This window comes from Narcine bancroftii, chromosome 4, assembly GCF_036971445.1.
Source record: "Narcine bancroftii isolate sNarBan1 chromosome 4, sNarBan1.hap1, whole genome shotgun sequence".
In the NCBI taxonomy this organism is placed as follows: Eukaryota; Metazoa; Chordata; class Chondrichthyes; order Torpediniformes; family Narcinidae; genus Narcine; species Narcine bancroftii.
Genome location: NC_091472.1, coordinates 269,208,390 through 269,229,695, shown reverse-complemented (window position 1 = coordinate 269,229,695; position 21,306 = coordinate 269,208,390). Strand labels below are relative to the sequence as shown.

At 38.2% G+C, this 21,306-nt stretch overlaps 1 protein-coding gene across 8 annotated transcripts in view; it reads left to right on the top strand.

Annotated features, from left to right (window-relative positions):
* The window catches only part of epc2 (enhancer of polycomb homolog 2 (Drosophila)), an 80,747-nt gene that overhangs the window by 35,417 nt on the left and 24,024 nt on the right, over nt 1-21,306 (top strand). For 5 of the 8 annotated variants that reach the window (XR_011356652.1, XM_069934983.1, XM_069934985.1 and 2 more), the window contains 7 exons: nt 5,165-5,324; nt 10,197-10,342; nt 11,246-11,452; nt 12,334-12,482; nt 12,617-12,752; nt 13,923-14,123; nt 17,880-17,969. Coding sequence is in view for 7 of the 8 variants with exons in the window: in XM_069934983.1 (XP_069791084.1) it covers nt 5,165-5,324; nt 10,197-10,342; nt 11,246-11,452; nt 12,334-12,482; nt 12,617-12,752; nt 13,923-14,123; nt 17,880-17,969 (1,089 nt within the window). In the remaining variant the exon portion in view is untranslated. Of the gene's footprint in view, nt 1-3,422; nt 3,546-5,164; nt 5,325-10,196; nt 10,343-11,245; nt 11,453-12,333; nt 12,483-12,616; nt 12,753-13,922; nt 14,124-17,879; nt 17,970-21,306 lie in introns of all 8 variants that reach the window. The other 3 variants (XM_069934987.1, XM_069934988.1, XM_069934984.1) reach the window with 2 other exon arrangements.

The following is a 21,306-nucleotide window of genomic DNA, read 5'->3' as shown; positions in this document are numbered from 1 at the left end:
TGGGACAAGAGTGAAATGTTGCCAGTCGGAGAAGGAGATTATTCAGAGTATAAAAATATTATAAAACTGAAATGGTCTGATAAAATTAAATATTTAGGAATAATTGTAAATACTGAGTATCAATCTTTATACAAGTTAAATTATGTTCCATTATTAAAAAAGATTAAAGTAGATTTAATTAAGTGGAAAGATCTTCCGTTAACTTTAATTGGTTGAGTTAACTGTATTAAGATGAATATATTTCCTCGTATTCAATATTTATTTCAATCAATACTGTGTTCTCTTTCAAAGAGTTTCAGGATTTAAATAAAGTTATGAGAGAATTTTTATGGAAAGGTAAGCTACCATGGGTAGCATTATATAAACTTATTTGGAAGTATGCGTTAGGTGGGCTTCAATTACCTCATTTTCAAAATTATTTTGAAGCAGCCCAGTTGAAATAATTAGTAGACTGATGGATTTGGACCAGCCCCTGAGTTGGGCTAAAGTTGAAATGGCTTGTATTTCTGAAGTCGAGGTGTATCAATTTATATTTCGATGTAATGTAAATTTGTGGAGGGAATATAATATGCAGATATTAACATATTAACATCTATTAAAACTATGGAGTAAGAAAAATAAGATTTTAGGATCAAAAGGTAAATTGTCAATTTTAACTCCATTATATAATAATCAGCTTATTTCTTTTTCAATGTTTAATAGTCATTTAAAGAGTTGGGATTCTAAGGGTATAAAAACATTACAGGATTGTTTTGTAGAAGGACAGTTTATTTCTTTTAATCAATTGAAAAAGTGTTTTGATATTACTGAAAATTCTTTTATTAGTATTACAAGACAATATGGATAAGTCGATACAGGAGAAATCTAAGCTTAAATGGGAAAATGATTTAACTTTTGTTTTTCCTGAAGACTATTGGGCAGATACGTGTCATGATAGTGTTACTAAATTGACGAATGTGCAGTATGGAATGGTTAATTATAATTTTCTACATCAGTTGTATTTAACACCAGAGAAATTGAAAAAATATGGTTTTAGTAATTTGGATTCTTGTTTCAGATGTGGTGTATGTACTGGAACTTTTTTATATGCTGTTTGGTCTTGTGTGCATGTACAACCATTCTGGGATGAAATTAAGTTAATTTTGGAAAAATTATATAATTTTAAGTTACCATTAGATCCATCTATTTTTTTAATGGGTTATATGATTCCTTTAAGGGGATTAGGGTTGGATAAATTTCAAATTGCATTTATTTATTTAGTATTGTCTGTAGCTCGAAAATGTGTAGCAAGTACATGGAAAGATAATATCGTGATTAATATAATGTGATGGCAGAATGAATTGAAAGCTTGTATTGTTATGGAAAAAATTACATATAATCTACATGACAATTATTCTTTTTTTGCTAATAAGTGGTTACCATATTTGGTATATTTTGATATATACTTTTAGTTTCTGTTTCTATATACTTAGTTCTCCTTAAGAGAGTTGGCTGATGGGGTGGGAGGGGGGATGGGGACTTGATTTATTTTTTAAAATATTTTTAATTTAAAAAATATATATATATATATATATACACGCAATATTTCTTTATGGAATGTATTTTGCATTACTAGTAATGATTTTTCAAATGAATAAAGTTTTAAAAAAAGAGACAGGGAGAGCTTTCAAACTCGTTACAGTGTGGGATTTGAACCCTGGTCTAAATCCCTGGTGCTGTAAGTGTTGCGCTAACCACTATACTAATCATACCACTTTGAATGGATCATAGGACTTGAGAAAGATGATGTGTGAAAGGGTGCAAAAAACATATTAAAAGGCAAGTTACAAATGAGGCATAAATATAAAAAGAGGATGTTGTCCTGCCATTGATAGGACCATACATAGTTTTTAATATTTCCTGAAATTAAAATAAGAACTTCAAAGAAACTTGGAATAGGTTTCAGTAATTGGATTGCCTATATATAGAGGACTTTTGTTTGGGGAAAAAAATGTTGCTGTTCCTCTGATTAGAAGTAGCAAAAGAGTATTAAGTATTTATTTAGAATATGATTTTTAAAAATTGAATAGAGATAACAGTCTAGCTGTTAAATGTTAATACTTTATTTCTCCATGTTAATAAAATGTGGAATGTATTACTGGAATATACCTTACAGAAAGTTGAGTTTGAAGAAAATTTATTTAGAAGCGAAGCATTTTTTTTGAACATTAAGTATATGTGTAAACAACAGGACATTGTAAAATAAAATAGAGGGCCAAACCTCACACTCAATTTCCAGCAGCAGTAAATTGGGAATTCCTGACACTTTAAATGTAATAGAACCAATTTTCTGGAAGACTAGAAATTCAAGCTATTTTATCTACAAATAAGTTTTCAAATTAGCTTGATGAGTTTTATTGTTTTAAATGTTATGTAAATTGTTTAATTAGGTTTAAACTTTATGTTCAAGAAAAATCCCTCACACTTTTATAGCTGGCAAAACTTGGTGCAGCATCTTGTGGTTTTCAGAGTAGGTTTGCAAGGAGGAATATCCCCCTGCACTGACAGAAATACTCCAGCCACCCAGACTAGGATGTTTCAAGTTAGAAAATTACATCTTCTACATCTGGACTGTGAAATTATAAGTATGGGGAGACTGCAGGTAGTTATTCTAAATGTGGGAAATTAACAAGATCTGGTCCATACTATTGATGTGGTATAAATTGCATTGAATAGGCTGTGTATGTTGTAAAGATTGTAAACATGTTCTTTTGGTGCAAATAGAACGAAGTCGTTAAGAAGACAACATTGGATTTTTATTGCCATTTGCTTTGGATACTGTAGTTTTACAGGAACTGTGTATAATCCCACAATGTGGGCTGTCATTTACAAATAATGTGAAAAGCCGCATACAGTGAAGTTTTGTTGTCAGGTTTTCTAATACTTTTTGAAATTGAAGAACAAAATGTGATCAGTGGTATATGTGGCACTCCTGACCTCTTCCAATTGTGTAAATGGTTGTGATGGGCTGTGGTGTTTTAATTCTGTTGAAGAGTGAAAATTCATTATCCTGCCAGTTGGTCTCTTTTTTTCTATGATATTCCACCCTCTTTGTTCTACCTGTTTTTCTCTTGTTCATTCTTTTGCTTTGATCCAAGTAAACCTTTGGTAGACATTTTTAGAAATATATCGATGGCGTATCTCATGATTAGAAATACCCTCTCAATATTTTTTTTTTTCGTTTTGGTAACCTATCTTCTGAATGGAGTATTAAAATTGAAACAAAAGTTGAAGTAGATATGCGAATATCTGAGGCTACACTTTAACTCTTGAAGTTGGGATGCTATGGATACACATTTTTAGATGCAGAACTTTACGACCTCACATATTTGGGCTATCATCTTGTAATCATTCACTTTGCCTGTTTACTTCCCGTTTTACAGGGCTGCTCAGTTAATATTATAAAAGGCAATTATGTGGGACCTTTTGGTGCTCTGGTGCTTTGAGCTGCTTTCAAGCCAATCCCTTCACAGCACACGAGCTAGGAAACACCTTTCAAATTTCAGGTACAGTTGAAACCCAATAATTTAGACTCCCTGTTAAATTATCCTGTTTATCAAATTTGTTGCCATAGGCAGAGAACTGCATTACATCTAATTCAATCAGTATTTCTAAAGTTGGAGATGAGTGGTGTGACATTGTTGTGGGGAATCGTCATTGAGAAGACTTTCAATGATGTAAATATTTACCAAATTAAATATTGCAACAATATTAATTAATTGTATAATTACAGATCCCACTAGCAAAAAGAATACAATTTTATTGGACTTTGATAACATATTGCTGATCTCAGTGTGTCAGGGTTTCACTAGATTTGCACTTGAATAAGACTTGCAATAGGCTGAATAGGAAAAGATATTTGAAGAAATACTTTGGATATTTAAATGGCTTTGAACTATCATCACCGAGGTGATGTAAGCAGTACCTAAGATAATACACAAGGCAATCTATTTGCATGTAGCAGTGCCACTAATAGCATTGAAGTTGATCAGGAATAATTTAATTTTTAGATAAATAGATGTTGATTAAGAAAAACTTGCATGCACACATTTAAATAATGTGAAACCTTTTATATCCACCAATATGGTAGTCTTTGTTCTTAGTGGCACAAGGGTTAATTACTTCCTTTTGCTTGTTGCCCAACTAGCCTTCAGAAATACATTTTTCATTGTGGTTCCACCTCTGCCAAGTATTTCAAATTATCTTGATGGTCTCTTCAGCTATCATAATTGACACACTCTATTTTCTCATTGATGATCTGACACAATCCACCCTGTTATTCTGTCTTTGACAATCAGTTAGGAGTCCTGTACAATCAGGCCTCATAGAATAATTTTTAGATGGATCTTCCAAAGTGCTCATAAACCACCCCTCCCTTAGTTAGCTGGATTAGCCCTTTGCAATTTCCTATGCAATCAACTTGAAACAAATCAGGCAGGAATACAGGCAGAATACAAAAAGGAATAATTGGGACTTTGTCTACTTGTTTTACAAATGTCTGCTCTGTCACCATAGTGTTTCAGAACCTTATCAGTCTTTAGAATTTCAATTCTGCCGTATTTTTAATAATGCACTCAAAAGATTACAAGGAAGGTTGCATAACCTTGGTATTGTCTTCAGAAAATAGTGCTGACAGGCAATTTTTGTTTTGAAAATGGATAGAATACATGTCAGTTGTAAGCTGAGCAGTGTAAGAAGGTGTCATAAGTTTGTCTCCATTTTCAAAACCTTTTATTATGTGCATACACATTTCAAAACTTTTTTCTTTTGAAGGTGACTTGTGTTGCGATATGCTTATACAGATCACGGGACTATTTTGTGGCTATCAAGTTTCCTTTTTTTTCAAGAATGTGCTCTTAACATGATCTGGTCGTTCTGCAAGGGAGTGTCACAATGTTTCCAAATTCTCACCACTGTAGATGTCTTCGTGTATGTATGTACACATTGCAGAAAATAGGAAATTCTTGCTGATTATGCTCTATTAGAATTCAGTAACATTGCAACATGCCCAATGATCAAATTTATTATCTTCAATTTTATATTATTTTGTACAAGTCAATCTTTTGGGTAACCCTGAATTTATTTTCTTTTTCTTGCAATACAATAATTACTTCTTTTTTTTCAGGAACATCATTTGCAGAGAGCAATTTCAGCACAGCAGGTCTTCAGAGAAAAAAGGGAGAATATGGTTATTCCAGTGCCTGAGGCAGAGAGTAATGTCTCTTACTATGATCGTCTATACAGGGGAGAATTTAAGGTTCCGAAGCAGCTCATTCATATTCAACGTAAGTTAGTAACTGATTCGTTTTCTGATCGACAAAGCCTTCTCACTAACACTGTTTGTAGCTTTGGGACAGTTCAAAGCTGATTCTAATATGCAGGAGACATTTTTTTCAACGATCAAATTTCTTGGTAATGGTATATCTGAACAGGGCATACTTGTATAACAAAAGTGTTGAGTTTTTTGAGACCTATAAGTTGATTTTTTTCAAGTGAGAAAATGCAGAAAAATCACTTGCTGTTAAACAGTTTTGTACTGAATGACATCATAAGTATAAAAGAAAGTGTAGTTATAGCTCAGGGTTATTGCTCAAAGAAAGAGGCTTACATTGAGTGCACTTGACATTAGGTTTATTTGGCTATCTGCCCTGCCTTTTATAGGCTGTCTGCTGCATCACCACGGGCATGGCTTGTGATCTGCCGCCCGCAAATGGTCTCCTTGTGATCGACTGGCCCAGATTAGTCCCCGTGTGATCCGCTGGTGGCAATTGGCTGGTTTAGCCTCTGCTGTTGTGGCTTATAGTAGCAGGCCGCTCAGCTCACATGTCATCTGTTCGATCACTGCGTCCAACTGTCATTTCCTGTGTTGGCCTGCACGACGCGGCCCCCGGCCCCCAGAACTGGCAATAGGAGTGGTGTTTTTTTTTTTTAAAGAGACCAGGCCCTGCGCCATGAGGTTGGGCGAGTGACAGGCTGGTTAAAGTCCAAGTGGGCAGGTTTTAGCCAGTTGATCATGAAGGCCTCATCCCTTCCGCCGATGTATGGCCCTTCTTAAGGCTGCTGGAGGGGTGGCCAATGTGACCTGCGTCATACAAATACATGCCCACAGTCTGTAAAGTTTTTGATACAAAAGTTCTGGCTTGGGTGTAGGCCTTGGGCTGTGTAGGGGCCAGTGTGCCTAGGCGCTTGCGCAGGCGAGACATAGTAGCCACTGGGAGTTCCTCCATATCCTTGGATCTGGCTATGAATGTGACTGAGATGACTAACGGCGTGCTGCAGACCAACTCACCAGAGGATGCCTCGAGATCTTCTTTCGGGGCAGTGCGTGTGCAAGGAGGACCCAGGGAAGTTCATTGGTCCAGTAAACCAGACCATGAGGGCTGTTTTCAGGTGCTTGTGGAACCTCTCCAACAACCCGTTTGCCTGCTGGTGATATGCTGTGGTGTGGTGGATTTGGGTTCCCAGGACATTTGCCAAAATAGCCCACAGGCTGGAAGTGAATTGGGGTCTCCTGTCTCCTGTCAGATGTTTGGGACGACCCCCCCCCCCCCCCCCCCAAAATGTGCTACCAAATGTGCAAGGTTTTTAACAATGCCTGTGCACATGCCTCCGTTGTAGTTTCTGCCAACGGTACCGTTTTGGGGCATCTGGTCAGCCGATCGACCATGGTCAACGGATAACATGCACCCCTGGATATTGGGAGGGGTCCCACAATGTGCTGGCTTGAAGGACTGGGGAGAGGGCCCTTAATGTGTGTTTGAACCTTTAATGCCTGGCACTGCATGCATATTTTGGCCCACCGAGTGACCTCTTTCCGGAGGCTGTGCCAGATATAATCTGCTGGCCACCATTTTTCTGTTGTCCTGATCGCGGGGTGAGCCAGATTATAGACAGAGACAAACACCTGCCTTTTCCATGCGGCCAGAATGACGGGGCAAGACCTATCGGTCGAAGTATCACACAGCAGTGTCCGGATACCTGGGGCGATTTGGACATCCTCTAGTTGGAGACCGGTGAGTGCCGTCCTGTACGCTGGGATGTCAGTGTCCACTTGCTGTGCTTCAGGCAGGGCCATGTAGCCGATGCCTTGGGCGGGGGCGTGCACTGCTAGTGTGGCCAGTCATGATAGAGCATCAGGTACCACGTTGGACTTGCTGGTGTTATACTCAATGTCCATTGGGAATTCGAAGATAGAGGACAGGCAGCGCTGATGCCCACTGACTACTGGTCTGAAACCTTCCTGAAAGCAAAAGTGAGTGGCTTGTGGTCTGAAAATTTGAACTTACTGCCCTCCAGGAAGTCACGGAAATGCCGAATTGCCAGGTATAATGCTAACAGTTCACAATCAAAGGCACTGTACTTGAACTCTGGTGGCCCGAGGCCTTTACTGAAAAAGTCTAGCGGCTGCCACTGTCTCTTAACCAGTTGCTCAAGTACACCCCCGACTGCTATGCTGGAGGCATCCACACTGAGGTCAGTTGGGTGCACAAGGAGGGTGGCGTTGGCCAGGGTGTCTTTAGCTGTTTGGAGCACAATAGTCTTAAGTGAGCGTTGTGCTCAATACAGTTGCAGCTGGCTATCAAAATGTCATCTAAATAAATGAAGATGAATTGCAGATCCTGGCCCACTGCGTCCATTACCTCTGGAAGGTTTGAGCTGCATTTTTTAATCCGTAGGGCATGCGGAGGAACTCAAACAAACCAAAGGGGGTTATAATGTCACCAGGGTGGACTGAGATCTGATGATGACCCCTGATGAGGTCCACCGTAGAAAATATCCATGCCCCTTGCAAGTTAATGGTGAAGTCCTGGATATGGGGCATGGGATACCTGTCAGACGTGGTGGCCTCATTGAGGTGGCAGTAGATTCTGTAAGACATCCAATCCCCTGCCACCTTTGATACCATATGGAGGGGGAAGGCCCATGTGCTGTCGGACCACCGCACAATACCGAGTTCCTCCATCTTCCAAAACTCCTCTCTAGTCAGGTTGAGTTTCTCGGGGGGAAGGCGCTATGTTGTGGCATGGAGGGAAGGACCCTCCATGATGATCTGGTGCCTCACCCCGTGTTTAGGCTCTGCAGAGTTGAAATGAGGCGTAGTGTTGGATGGGAATTCCATTAGGATTCAAATGAATTCATTATCGGCAGTAATCAGGTGGGGGGCAGTAAGTTCAGTGCCATTGAGCGAAAGGGTTTGGAAAGTCAAGGCGTGTACCAGCCCACGCCCCTTAATGTCCACTAACAAGGAGCTGGCCCTGAGAAAGTCAGCGCCCAGTAACAGTTGCAGCACATCCGCCACCCTGATCTTCCATGTGAAACATTTGTCCCCGAAGCAAAAGGGAATTGTGCGGGTGCCAAATGCCCAGATATTAAGAGTCGTTGGCCTCCCATAGTTCTTGGCCCACCTTCCTGCTACACACCTCGAAGCTGGACAAGGGATGAAAGTTGATTTGGGCCCCAGTGTCAACCAGGAAGTGGCGGCCCGACAATGAATCCTAGACGTGGAGGAGGCTGTGTAGTCAGCCGGTTGTTGCAGCCATCAACAACGTCTGGCTTTTGCATTTCCCTGGAACTTGCAGAGGGACTGGCATCAACTGTCATCAGAACCCCATTGTTAATGATAAAAACAGTACTGCTCGCCAGTGGGATCCATCGCTCGGGTGGTTGGTTGGTTGGCAGGCTTCCTGTCTGGTCGCTATTGTTGAGGTGTCATCGCCTGTTCCATCGTAGCGCAGGTCTCTCTCTTTGCTGCACATAGCACGTCTGCTTGGGCAGCTACCTTTCTCGGGTCGTAGAAATCCTCTTTTGCGATGAGCAGCCAGATGTCTTCAGGCAGCCGCTCTAGAAATATCCGCTGAAACAGCAGGCAAGAGGTGTGGCCACCATTGAGAGCAAGCATGCTGCTCATGAGGGTGGAAGGGTTCCTGTCCCCCAAGCTGACTATATGCAACAGTCAGGCCAAGCACTCGCACTTCAAGAGGCCAAAAATGTGGGTTAATAGTTCCTTGATGGCCACATACTTCCCTTGCTCCAGGGGCTGAAGGAAGTCAATTATCCAAGTCACGGTGTCCTGGTTGAGGGCGCTCACTAATTAGTAGTTGCGCATGTCGTCGGCAGAGATCTGGTGAATGGCTAACTGCCTCGGCTAACCCTACCCATGGTTGCGCCATTCAGAAGCCCGGCAGCTTCAACTATACCACATAAATTGCAGCCTGATCTCCCATCGTTAAGTCCAAAGTACTATTTAGACCAGTTGGGGTCACCACTGTAGCACACTGCCACAGTTATAGCTCAGGATTATTGCTTGAAGAAAGAGACTCGCACAGAGAGAGTGCAGTCGACACTGGGCTTATTCAACTATCTGCCTCGCCTTTTATAGGCTGACTGCAGCATCACCATGAGCGTGGCTTTGATCTGCCAGCTGTAGATTGGTCGCCTTGTATCTACTTGCCTGGATTGGACCCGCTGCGATCCACTGCTGGCAATTGGCTGGTTTAGCTTCTGCTGTTGTGGCTTATGGTAACGGGCCGCTCAGCTCACATGTCATCTGTTTGATCGCTGTGTTTGACAGCCATTTCATGCGTTGGCCTGCGGAATAGGATGCAATTAATAAACGTGAAGATAGAGAGGGAACTAGTTCCACAGTTCATCGGAGCAAGTGTTTGTAACTACAAACTTTTCAATTTAATAATATGAAAGCTTGTTCATAGGAACAAGAAAATATATGAACATTTATTAGTTAGACAACCTATATTTTAAATACTTAATATTGGCTTCAATTTTTATTTAATATTTCTAACGATACTGTGGCAAACCAGAGAGCAGTATAACCTGTTTCTTTCACAAAGTTTCATTTTACTTTAGCCTTTCACTAGAATATAAATTCAAACATAGTTGTGGGAGTGTCATATGATATTCCAAGGTTTCAGCAGTTTTCAATAGCCTTGCATGTTTTCACATTTGGTTTTAGAAGCCATGCAGTTCAATATATCAAAAAAAGATTGACAAAAATAATATGGTTGATTAAATATTTTTAAGTGTATTTAAGCAGTTTTAATTTGTATATTGTTGTAAAATGTCCATGGTAGCTAGCTCATTTGTGTAAATTTTGTTCAATAATTTGGGGATTTAAAAGTAAAATAATTCTTTGTTTTTAGCAATTAATTTGGATAGTGAACAGCCTGATTATGACATGGATTCTGAAGATGAGATCTTGTTCAATCGTCTAAATAGAAAGATGGATATAAAACCATTGCAGTTTGAAGAAATGTTTGACCGATTAGAAAAGGCTAGTGGAAATCAGGTACTGTGTTGCATCATTTATTACTACATAAAGTACAAATTTTGTACCTTAACTTTAGTTCCATGTCCAACAGTTGGCTAATTTCTCAGTACAACTTTATCTCTCTTCTAAATGTTCTTTAAGAAACTAGAGTTCACCACTATGCCTCATTAAGCAATTGATGGAGACCACATTCTGCAATGTTGTTGATGCACTTTAGAAAATAAACTTGAAAAAAGCTTAATACTGTAAAAATGCTTTGTTTTGGAATATCTGTTGTCAATTTCTGGCTTGGTTTCAAAAATGAAACAGTAAAATAACTTGTGAAAAAAATTAAATTGTTAATACTAATTTTTGATGCACAATGGATTAAAATGTAATTGCTACTTATGGGGGCTATAGTACTGTTATTCACAACAGTGTGATTTTTAAAATCAACTAATATTGTGCTGGTTAAAAGATAGTTGATTTGTTGAAACTTTTTTCTTAAAGATATGAATCAATTTTAAAATTTGCCAAAACTATCACAAGTGTGCAGACCAGAAAGGCTAATATAAAAGCTGCAAAATTAAAGACCAGTGTGCAATAGACACTAATCATTGTGGTTGATTAACTGCAGGTGACTTAAATTCTAATACTGGCGTTGCATCTGCTGGAATAAATGAGCACAGAAATCACAATCTGTAATCTTTTTGATTTCTATCATTTCCAATTTTATAATTTTCTTTTCAAAATATTTTTATTGAGTTTAACATACCAATCCATAAACAAAATATTAATAAAGCAAGGCAAAATAATAACCTATACATAACAAAAATTAAAGTAAATACACAGTATGCCATACTTTAAATTCCAACCCATATTATTAAATGTGATTATCTGTTACAATTTTATCAAATCAATTTTTGTTGCCATATTTTTCAGCTTGTATCCATTCAAGAGGCCAAATTGCTTTTGAAAGAAGATGACTACCTGATAAAAGCAGTCCATGATTACTGGGCAAGGAAGCGCAAAAACTGTCGGGCACCCTCCCTCATCCCCTTGGTCAAACAGGAGAAAAGGGATGGTTCCACAAACAATGATCCATATGTTGCTTTTCGAAGGAGAACTGAAAAGATGCAGACGAGAAAGGTGAGCTCTCTGTTCTACTCTTTTATGCAGCATAAATTACTAATTTCTTCTGTATTATTGTGGAAGTGAAGGCTGCAGGATCTAGATGTTTCAAAATGTGAAAAGTAGGTGAATAACTCGTCTAACTACTTTTACCCATTCAATTGTAATTGCCACAGCTGGAGAGTTGTGTGGTGTGTAATTCTGATTGCTCAGTTAAAGAAGGATGTAATTGTGTTGGAGAGGCTGCAGACAAGATTCACCAGAATACTGTCTGGATAGGAGCTTTTCATCGGTGAGGAGAGATTGGTTAAGATTGATCTGATTTTCCTCAAGCAAAGGAGGCCAAAGGATGATTGGAAAGAGGCAGACAAAATTATGACAGATAGTGAGAATTATTTTCTCTTGCTTAGGGTATTTAAAACAAAGGGTCACAGGTAACGTAAGAGGGAGGGTTTAAAGGGGAAGTGGTCGATGCAGGTGCTCTCACAGTGTTTAAGAAGTATGGAGCTAATTGCTAGAATTGTCATGGTATAGAAAGATGAGTACAATGGTGAGAAGAAGGTCCTGTGCCTTGATATGCCTATTGGCTTGAGGGCCTTTGGAATGCTGTTAATAAGAGAAACTAAGTGAATGTTATCCTTGTGCATTAGTGTGAGTTCATGTATTAAAGCTTCAGAATTTTTGAATTGAGATCAGGAAAAAGTATTGCAAAAAGATCTTTATTCTTTCAAAAATTGTGTATAAGTGATGTTAATATGATTTTAGAAAAATATTCTCAGTGCATGGCTTTTTAGTTAAGATTCAATGGCAAATATGGGGAAATTATTGTTTGTGCACTTTGAGGTTTTTCTGTTTCTTTAAAGTATCTCATGCAAAGATTAATGATAATATTTCTACAGAATCGTAAAAATGATGAAGCTTCGTATGAGAAAATGTTGAAGTTGCGGAGAGAATTCAGTCGGGCAGTTACCATCCTTGAAATGATTAAGAGGAGGGAAAAAACCAAAAGAGATTTACTTAATCTCACACTAGGAGTGGTGGAAAAGAGGTATGATCATGTAATTGTTCTGAGTAAATGAACCATTGTGATATGATTTAATTTCTAATTTTCTAATTTATTTACTGCACAAAGGGAACTTATTTTAATTGGTAGGAGATGCTGAAGTTGTACTGTTTAAATAGGTACCACATGGGTGACTTTGGTGGAGAAGTTATGTGTGAGCTGAGGACTCAAAAACAAGAAAAGACTGCCTCCAACACTCCAGCTTCTCTTCACAATGGCAATCATTACAAAGCAACAGAAATCAAAACTGTAAAGGTAAAAAAAAACAAGAAATATTTCCTTGTGATTCAATATTTGAATTTTCATTAACTGATACTGAAATATTTGGAAGTGAGTTTTCAGTGTTTTTTTTAATTTTAAGACAATAAGACATGACCAAAATAGGCCATTCAGCCTGAGATGCCCTGCCATTCCATTTTGTTAATCAAATCTGTTTTCACATTTGAGATGCTGTAAGGAACCAACTTGCAATTTTCCAATTAATGAATCACTGCTGACAAGCCTTTTTGGCCCACAAGAATATGCTGCCCATTTATACCCAATTAACCTACAATGTTTTGAAGGGTGGGAGGAAACCGGAGCACGCGGAGGAAAGTGCTATATTATGTGGAAACAGTCTCTGATGTATGCAACAGAGGTCAGTCATTAATTTAAAATTTAGATTTCCCAATCCCTCATCTTGCCAGTTCACTTTGCATATTTATTGCTATGAATTTTTTTTAATGTAGAATACACTTAATACAAAATAAATCTGTAATTTGTCAAAATGTTTTTTTAATTTCATTAAATATGTGAAGCTTACAACTGAAATGTTGGACATAATGCTGTTGATACATACCATATACACTGATACCTTGTATAACACGGTTTTGAACAGCACGTGTTTTGATATAACGCAGTCGGCAGTCACTGTCTCAAGCTGTCAGCATGATGTCCTCTCAAAACTTCAGGAAGTATTTGAAACAAAGTAGGTGTCTGACGATCACCTGGCTCTGCATCTCCACAGCCCTGATACCGCCTTCACTCCCACCCCCTTCTCACCTGATGGATCACACACGACGGGCATTGTGGGCTGAGTTTGCCAGAGACAGGCAGAGGGAGCTGGAACTAAAGAAGTACAAATTATATTAGATAAATATTTTCTTAAATAAAGAAAGTTCACTTATTGCCAATAAAAAATCTTTGTCTATTTTCAGTTTTTATATCCCTCTTAAATATTTTATGCGCATGTTTGCATTAGAGTTCTAGGTAAAAGAATAATTCTCAGATGGAACATATTGAGTGTGGTTTTCCATAATGCTGAACTTTTTTGGTATGTATTAACTGTGTTATACAAGGAATCCCTGTATATAATAAAGCCTAAAACAAAAACATGCATGCCTAAATAACTGATTTAATTTGGTTTTACTTTGCTTCCCTTTAAAGCAGCAGCCTCCAAACCTGATATCACTTAAAGAAGAGGTTACTGATGGTGCTCGAGTAAAGAAGAAGTATGTGAAGAAGAAACATAAAACTTCAGAGTGTATTGTTTTGCACCATCCACCTAACATAGAATCACAACCGACCATGAAGAGGGATATTAAGCAGTATGACTTTCTCAGTTCTGATGAAGAGTCGTACACCCAGGTACATAATTTTCTCAGTAACCAAATGTTACCAAAACCAGATTATGTTATGCTCACCGTAAACCTTTAAATGAGGAGTAAATTCATGCTGGCTTTGTTCGTATTTGCATTCTTAAAATTGGTATGTCTCAGGATGAGGTTAAATATTACATGGAACCATAGAACAGAAAACAGGCCCTTCTCCCTTCAGCCCTTCTAGTGTGCTGAACTGTAGCAACCTAACCTTTCACCTGAGATCATTGGGACCGGACACCTGCTGTTATTCGGAAACTTAAGGATTTCAGAATCATTTCAATTTTGGTGCCTCTAAGCCATGGTGCCATTCTACCCGTCTGGGTTGCACCGCTGTCTCTCCCCACCACCACCCCCCCCCCCCCCCCCCCCGCCGCCAGCCTGAGTCGCATTGTCATCTCTCTCACCCGCCCAAGTTGTGCTGGTGTATCTTCCCCTGCCCCCGCTGTACCAGCACCAGAGAAATGGCCCCCTTCTCGGTTCCCCTGTGCTGGAGCTGATACAGTGGTTTCAGCTGTGTGTGGGATTATGGGTAGCGACAATAGCTATTGAACTGCCACTGGCCGATTGAAAGCACCACGATGCTGAACGGGCATCAGTATATGGCTGTTCGGAAGTGCTTATAAAGTAGCAGAAGTTAACAGGATACACAGGAGTTGAGTGAGGGTTGCGTTGGGTCATGTTTAGCACCAAACTCTATTTTTGTTGAGATGTCATCCACTGGGGAAAAAAAGTTCCAGTTTTTGGATGTTGCCGGTTTTTGGCATTCCAGATAAAAGGTTGGGCACCTGTATTATTCTGCCTAATTTCACTGACCTGCACCCAGTCCATAGCCCTCCATGCCCCTCCCATCCACGTACTTGTCCAATTTTTTTCTTGAATGTTAAAATTGAGGCCGCGTTCACCACTTAAGCTGGCAGTTCATTTCACATTCCCACTGCTCTCCGTGTTCCCCTAAACTTTTCCCCTTTCACCCTTAACCCATGTCCTCTGGTTTATTTCTCACCTAACCTTAGTGGGGGAAAAAGCCTTGCATTTACTCTGTCTATACCCCCTCATAATTTTGTATACCTCTATCAAATCTCCCCTCATTCTTCTACGTTCCAGGGAATAAAGTCCCTAACCTGTTTTATCTTTCCCTGTAACTCTACCTGAACTCCTGACAACATCCTAATAAATCTCTCTGCATTCTTTCAATCTTATTGATATCTTTTCTGTAGATGGGTGAGCAAAACTGCACATGGTACTCCCAGTTTGGCCTCACCAATTCTTATACAACTATAGCATAGCATTCCAGCTCCTATGCTCAGTGCTTTAATTTCTGAAGGCCAATATGCCAAAAGTTCTTTTTACGTCCCTATCTACCTGTGACGCCACTTCCAGAGAATTTTGTATATATTTCCAGATCCCTCTGTTTTACCGCACTCCTCAGTGCCCTACCATTTACCATGTATGTCCTACCTTGGTTTGACCTTCCAAAATGCAACATCTTGTACTTGTCTGCTTTAAATTCCATCTGCTGTTTTCAGTCCATTTTTCCAGCTGGTCCAGATCCCTCTGCAAGCTTTGAAAGCTTTCTTCGCTGTCCACAATGCCTCCAATCTTAATTCAGAATGTTTATGATTGTCACTGATCATTCTCCATAAATTTTGAGATATGGAAAAATGCAACATTTTCTTTTTTATATTAGGTTCAAAGACTAAGCAACTCTTTATCACATCAGAGGACTTTTTAAACCTTGACATTTGTTGGAAAACATTGGCTTTTAAGGATTTTTTTTAATATATAAGGGCTGCCTGGGTTATAAATGACTGTGTGCAGAATTTGGCTTTGTGAAATTCTCCCATATATTTAAAAGCACTTTTCAAACTTAATAAAATGCATCATTGGTATTCATTAATGACTGGACCACTGTATATATTCCATTGGTTTAATTATGGGTGCTGCTGCAGTCATTATTCATTGAAATGAAAATTATAGCAAGCCTATGCAGAATGATAGAACATGGGTTGCTTTAGAAAACTGACAGTTTTTATTACCGACTGAAAAATCTGTTAAAAAACATTTCTCAAGAATAAAACCTTTCTGCATCCTGGGAACTGCCCTTAAATGGGAAGTATTGCAGGTCACAAGGTTCTAATGGCTTGTTTTGCCTTAGATTTGGGAGTGATTTACAAAAGGAAATAGAACCTGCAGGCAAATAATAGTTCTGATTAAGATCAGTAATGGTAAAACCATTTATAAATCTTTGTTCTGGGAGGAGGCAGTTCAATAACAGGCTCAAAATTTGAATCTCCAAAGTTACAAGCAGGTGAGATAAGTAGCATTCTTTCTGGAATTAATACAGGCTGGGATCATTATTTGCGAAAGAAGACAAAACGGATCATTTTTCAGGATGCCTGATAAGATTGGGCCAGAAATGCGGTCCTTTGGCATTCCTCCAGGGATGAATTGGCTTTGCACAAATTTGAATTTCTGGGAAATATTGATTTTATCATGCTACAGTGACTTTTATTCCAAATACAGGTCTTTTGACATGGAATAGTGACTTGAAAATTTTTTTGCAAACATTGAAATTTAAAAGCCAGGGTTTTTTTTAATATCTTATTGGATGAAATAATCTTAATTCTTAAATTATTGTAAGTTGAGAAACATGGATATACTCAAATTAACCAACTAATAATAAACAAGTCAATTGCATTTCAAGATAAAATAGTTAAAAAATTTATGTTAAAAAGGGACAAATAAAAAGGTGTTACAGTTGGAACATTGACGTCATTCACAAATCAACAAATTGCAGCATTCAACCTGGGACAAAATATAAGCATGAGTCTGTTTTATTAAGCACCACAAAGTAAATACTTCCTGCTTGTCATACTATTATTTAAAGTGCTAGAAATATAAACTTTTTCTTTTTCCATAATTGCTGCCTGACCAGCCAAAAATGTTTATGGAAATTTTTTTTAATTCAAGATTTCCTCTATCTGCAGTTCTATATTTTCATGCTTTACTTTCTCTCCAACAACAATAAATATTTCAGTACAAATAATTGCTTCATTGTTAAATGGAGTACATGAATAACTATAGTTGTATGGCATAAACAAAATATTTAAACTTAAAAGTTCAAGGTTTTTATAAATTGCATGGTGCCTGTTGAAATACTGGTTTCACATTAGTGTAACTAGAGAAATAAAAATCCTTGGTGAAACTTCATAGCCCTTTTGCAATGTTTTTTTTTTAAACATCAAACTGATTTTAAACTATGGGGAATCATTGTTGATTATTCCCATACCTGAAATGGATAAGTTGTGCACAATAATTTCTTGAGGTTTATGTGCCCTATGTAACTAAATTGACTATGTAACCTTTCAAATTATATCATTTTTCAAATTTGTATGCAGTCTCCACTTTACAATCGGACAACTATGCCATTGCATTTATTTACATTATAAATTTGGGGTGCATATTTGTAACTGCTATAATGCCATCCAGCAGTTATGGAGACGATGCAAACTTGCTTCTGGCAAGAGGTGATTACCATCATCATTATATCCATGGGAGTTTATAATTGTGCTTTGGAAGTATTGTATTTGCATACGGTTGAATGACTTTTATTGGTCTGCAGCCAATGTCTGGATCATTCAAGTATTTGTCCAGGTGCTCTTCAATATTATGAAAGTACTTGCACTTGCCTGCAATATAAGTGTTAACTGAATCATTGATTCTTTTTGTCTGTTTTTGTTAGGTTCCTTCCCCTGTATCAGAGCCTGAGGAAGACAGTGATCCTGATGGGCTTTTTGCTTTCAGGAGGAAAGCTGGTTGTCAGTACTATGCTGTAAGTAAAAGTCATCAAGCACAACTTCAGAGTAAAAAGTAGTGCTTTGAAATGTGTATTTTTCTCCATTTTGTCGGTTAGATATTTCTTTTTCTAAGTACAAGGGATAAAATCTTAAGATTTTTTGGAGAGCATTCTACATAAACATGCTGAAGCTGGCTTTTTAGCCATTATAGAAAAACAATCTTGTACACGCGCACTCATTTCACATGCAGCCTTTTTATCCCCAGTTGTCTTGGACTTCTTTCAACTAATTCTTAAATAATCTTGCTTTTGTGTCATTCAGCTTTTGTGGATGTGGATTCAACTGTGTTGAAATTCTTTTAAAAAGTTTATCCTAATGCATTTCACTTCTGTATATACATATAGTATATGTATCATTGTATTTTGGACTTCTGAATCCCAAGAGTTGGAGTGTTTCAGTCAATTGCATGATGTTTGTTAATTTCCAAGTCTTCTGTCAAATCACTGTGTTTTGATGAAAACTGACTACGCTTGTCTTCACATGATATTTTGTATTGAGTGAATGTGGGCTGCACACTTGTATTGTTTAATTGTGAAAACCACAGCATTTGGTAGCTGGTGTCCATATACCTGACAAAGGCCCTAGGCCTGAAATGTTGCTTACCGTTTACTTGGTATGGAAGCAGCGTGACCTGCAGTCAGAATAGGATGTGATCAGTGTGATGGGGAGTCCTTTATGATGCTGGCTGCTACTTGAGACAGTACCTCACGTAAATATATTCAATGACTGGGAGGTTGGAGCCTGACTATGTTCATAACCTGGAACCTTCCGCATTCCTGGGCATTTGTGTTCCCAAACCAGGCTGCGATTCAACCTGTCAGTATAATTTCCACAGAGCACCTGTAGAAGTTTAATAATTTGATGACATGGCAAATCTCATCAGATTTTTGGACAGATGGAATACAGTGTTGGGAAGTGTATGGTCATGCACAATACAGCATACATAGGGAAATGCACTTTGGATAAGGAATAAAGTAGACTAAGTGGGGAGGAATTCCAAAAGTGGAGCTCCAAAGAGACTTGAAAGTCAGTGCAGGATTTTCTAAAAGTTAATGCAGGTTGAGTCAGTAGCAAGGAAGGCAAATGCAATTTTAGTATTTTTTTTTAAATATTTTTATTGATTTTAATAAAAAACCTATGCATACAAAAAGGTACAAATCAGTAAGATGATATGGACACAAACTAATTAAGACATTCTGTTTAACACTAACATATATAAATTGTAAATTATATCTATAATTCATATTCTAATTTGTATATACCTTTTTTAAAAAAACTCTAATCATGTAAAAAAATAAGAAAATAGTAAAGGAGAAAAACTTTACCCAACCATGTTGCCAGATGCTATATATGATTGGTATTAAAAGAAAAATGAAGGTTTTTTTAAAAAAAAGAACTTGGGAAAGATACAAGGCAGACAATTTAATTACATTGGAGTAAAATTATAAATTAAAATAGCGAATCATAAATGGCCCCCATAACCTTTGGACTCTTATATCAGAAATATTAATTGAATAACAAGCAATTCTTTCTGAAGCAGTCTTTCTGAGAGAACTAAAATATAAAGGCAAGAATGTAATATTGAGGCTTTATAAGGTGTTAGTCAGACCATATTTGGAGTGTTGTGAGCAGTTTTGAGCCATATACCTAAGGAAGGATATGATGGTTTTGGAGAGTGTTCAGAGGAGGTTAGTGAGAATAATCCTGGCGATGAGAGTGTTGACATATGAAAAGCATTTGACTGCTTTGGGCCTATAGTTGTTGGAAGGATGAGGAAGAAACCTACCAAATTTTGAAATGGCTGGATAGAGTGGTCACGGGGAAGATGTTTCAGAAGTGGGAGAGTCTTGGACCAGAGGGCACAACTTAGAATAAAAGGGTTAGAACAGAGATGAGAAATTTCTTCTGCCATTGAGTGGCATTCATTGATGTGGAGTCTGTCTTTTGGGTTATTTAAAGTAGAGGATGAAACATTCTTGATTTGTAATTGGAAGGGAAGAGAATGGAGTTGAAAATAAAAATATATCAGCCATGACTCAATGATGGAACAGATTCAATGGGCTAAATGACCTAATTTTTATCCTCCGTCTTATGGAATGACACATATACATGATGCTAGATAAATAGATGCTTCAAGAAGTAGTTCTGTAATGTTGAATGTTTCTCCTTTTGTGTATAAGGTTTACATGCTTAAGGCTGCTGGAGAAATAATGAACTTTTACAACAATAGTTTTAAGGGGCTTTGATCAGCTAATTTTGCCCAATGTTTTCTCTGACCAAGCTTTGTTGGAAAAACTTCAATTTTCCTATTTTCTGCCTGCAATTTCAGAGTTGATTGCTTCATATCCTGGAGCCTGTATTAGTGCATCTGTTGGTGTGCTCATAGTCATACAGCATGGGTACAGGCCATTTGCCCCATCATGTCCATTGTGCTCGGCACCTATCCCTATTAATCCTATCTTCCAGCATTTGATTCTTAGGCAATTCATGTTTTCTTCTGGACACTTATTCAGTGCTTTGTTTTCACCATTCTGAGGCAATGCAGTCTCTGTACTCTTCATCGTGTGTGGAAATGGTCCCCCCTCAGATGCAGTCTCTGTACTCTTCATCGTGTGTGGAAATGGTCCCCCCTCAGATGCAGTCTCTGTACTCTTCATCGTGTGTGGAAATGGTCCCCCCTCAGATGCAGTCTCTGTACTCTTCATCGTGTGTGGAAATGGTCCCTCCTCAGATGCAGTCTCTGTACTCTTCATCGTGTGTGGAAATGGTCCCCCCTCAGATGCTGTCTCTGTACTCTTCATCATGTGTAGAAATGGTCCCCCCTCAGATGCAGTCTCTGTACTCTTCATCGTGTGTGGAATTGGTCCCCCCTCAGATGCTATCTTCTAAACCTCTTGCCTCTTATGAAAAATTTGTGTCCTTCAGTTTTCTCTGCCTCTGGAGAATTTTCCTGCAATCTGCCCTATCTATACCCCTCATAAATTTTATACAGTAAAGCACCTGGTACCCAACACCCTTGGGATTGATAGATACCAGATTAGTGTATTTTTCTATTACTTGAGGCTTATTCTTATAATGCCTAACGAATATATCTGCTTTAAGAGTAAACAGTTTAAAAGTCAAAAATACTATGTTGTTCTTGCACTGAACAAATTACTTGTATAAATATATAAACCTTTAAGCATTTTACTTCATTTTTGGTCACATTCTTTGCAAACATTTAACCATTGCTGCATCTGCAGGTTCATCCCCCTCCACAGAACTGCCTGAAAGACAAACAAGAACATTATAGATAATTAATCCCTTCCCCCA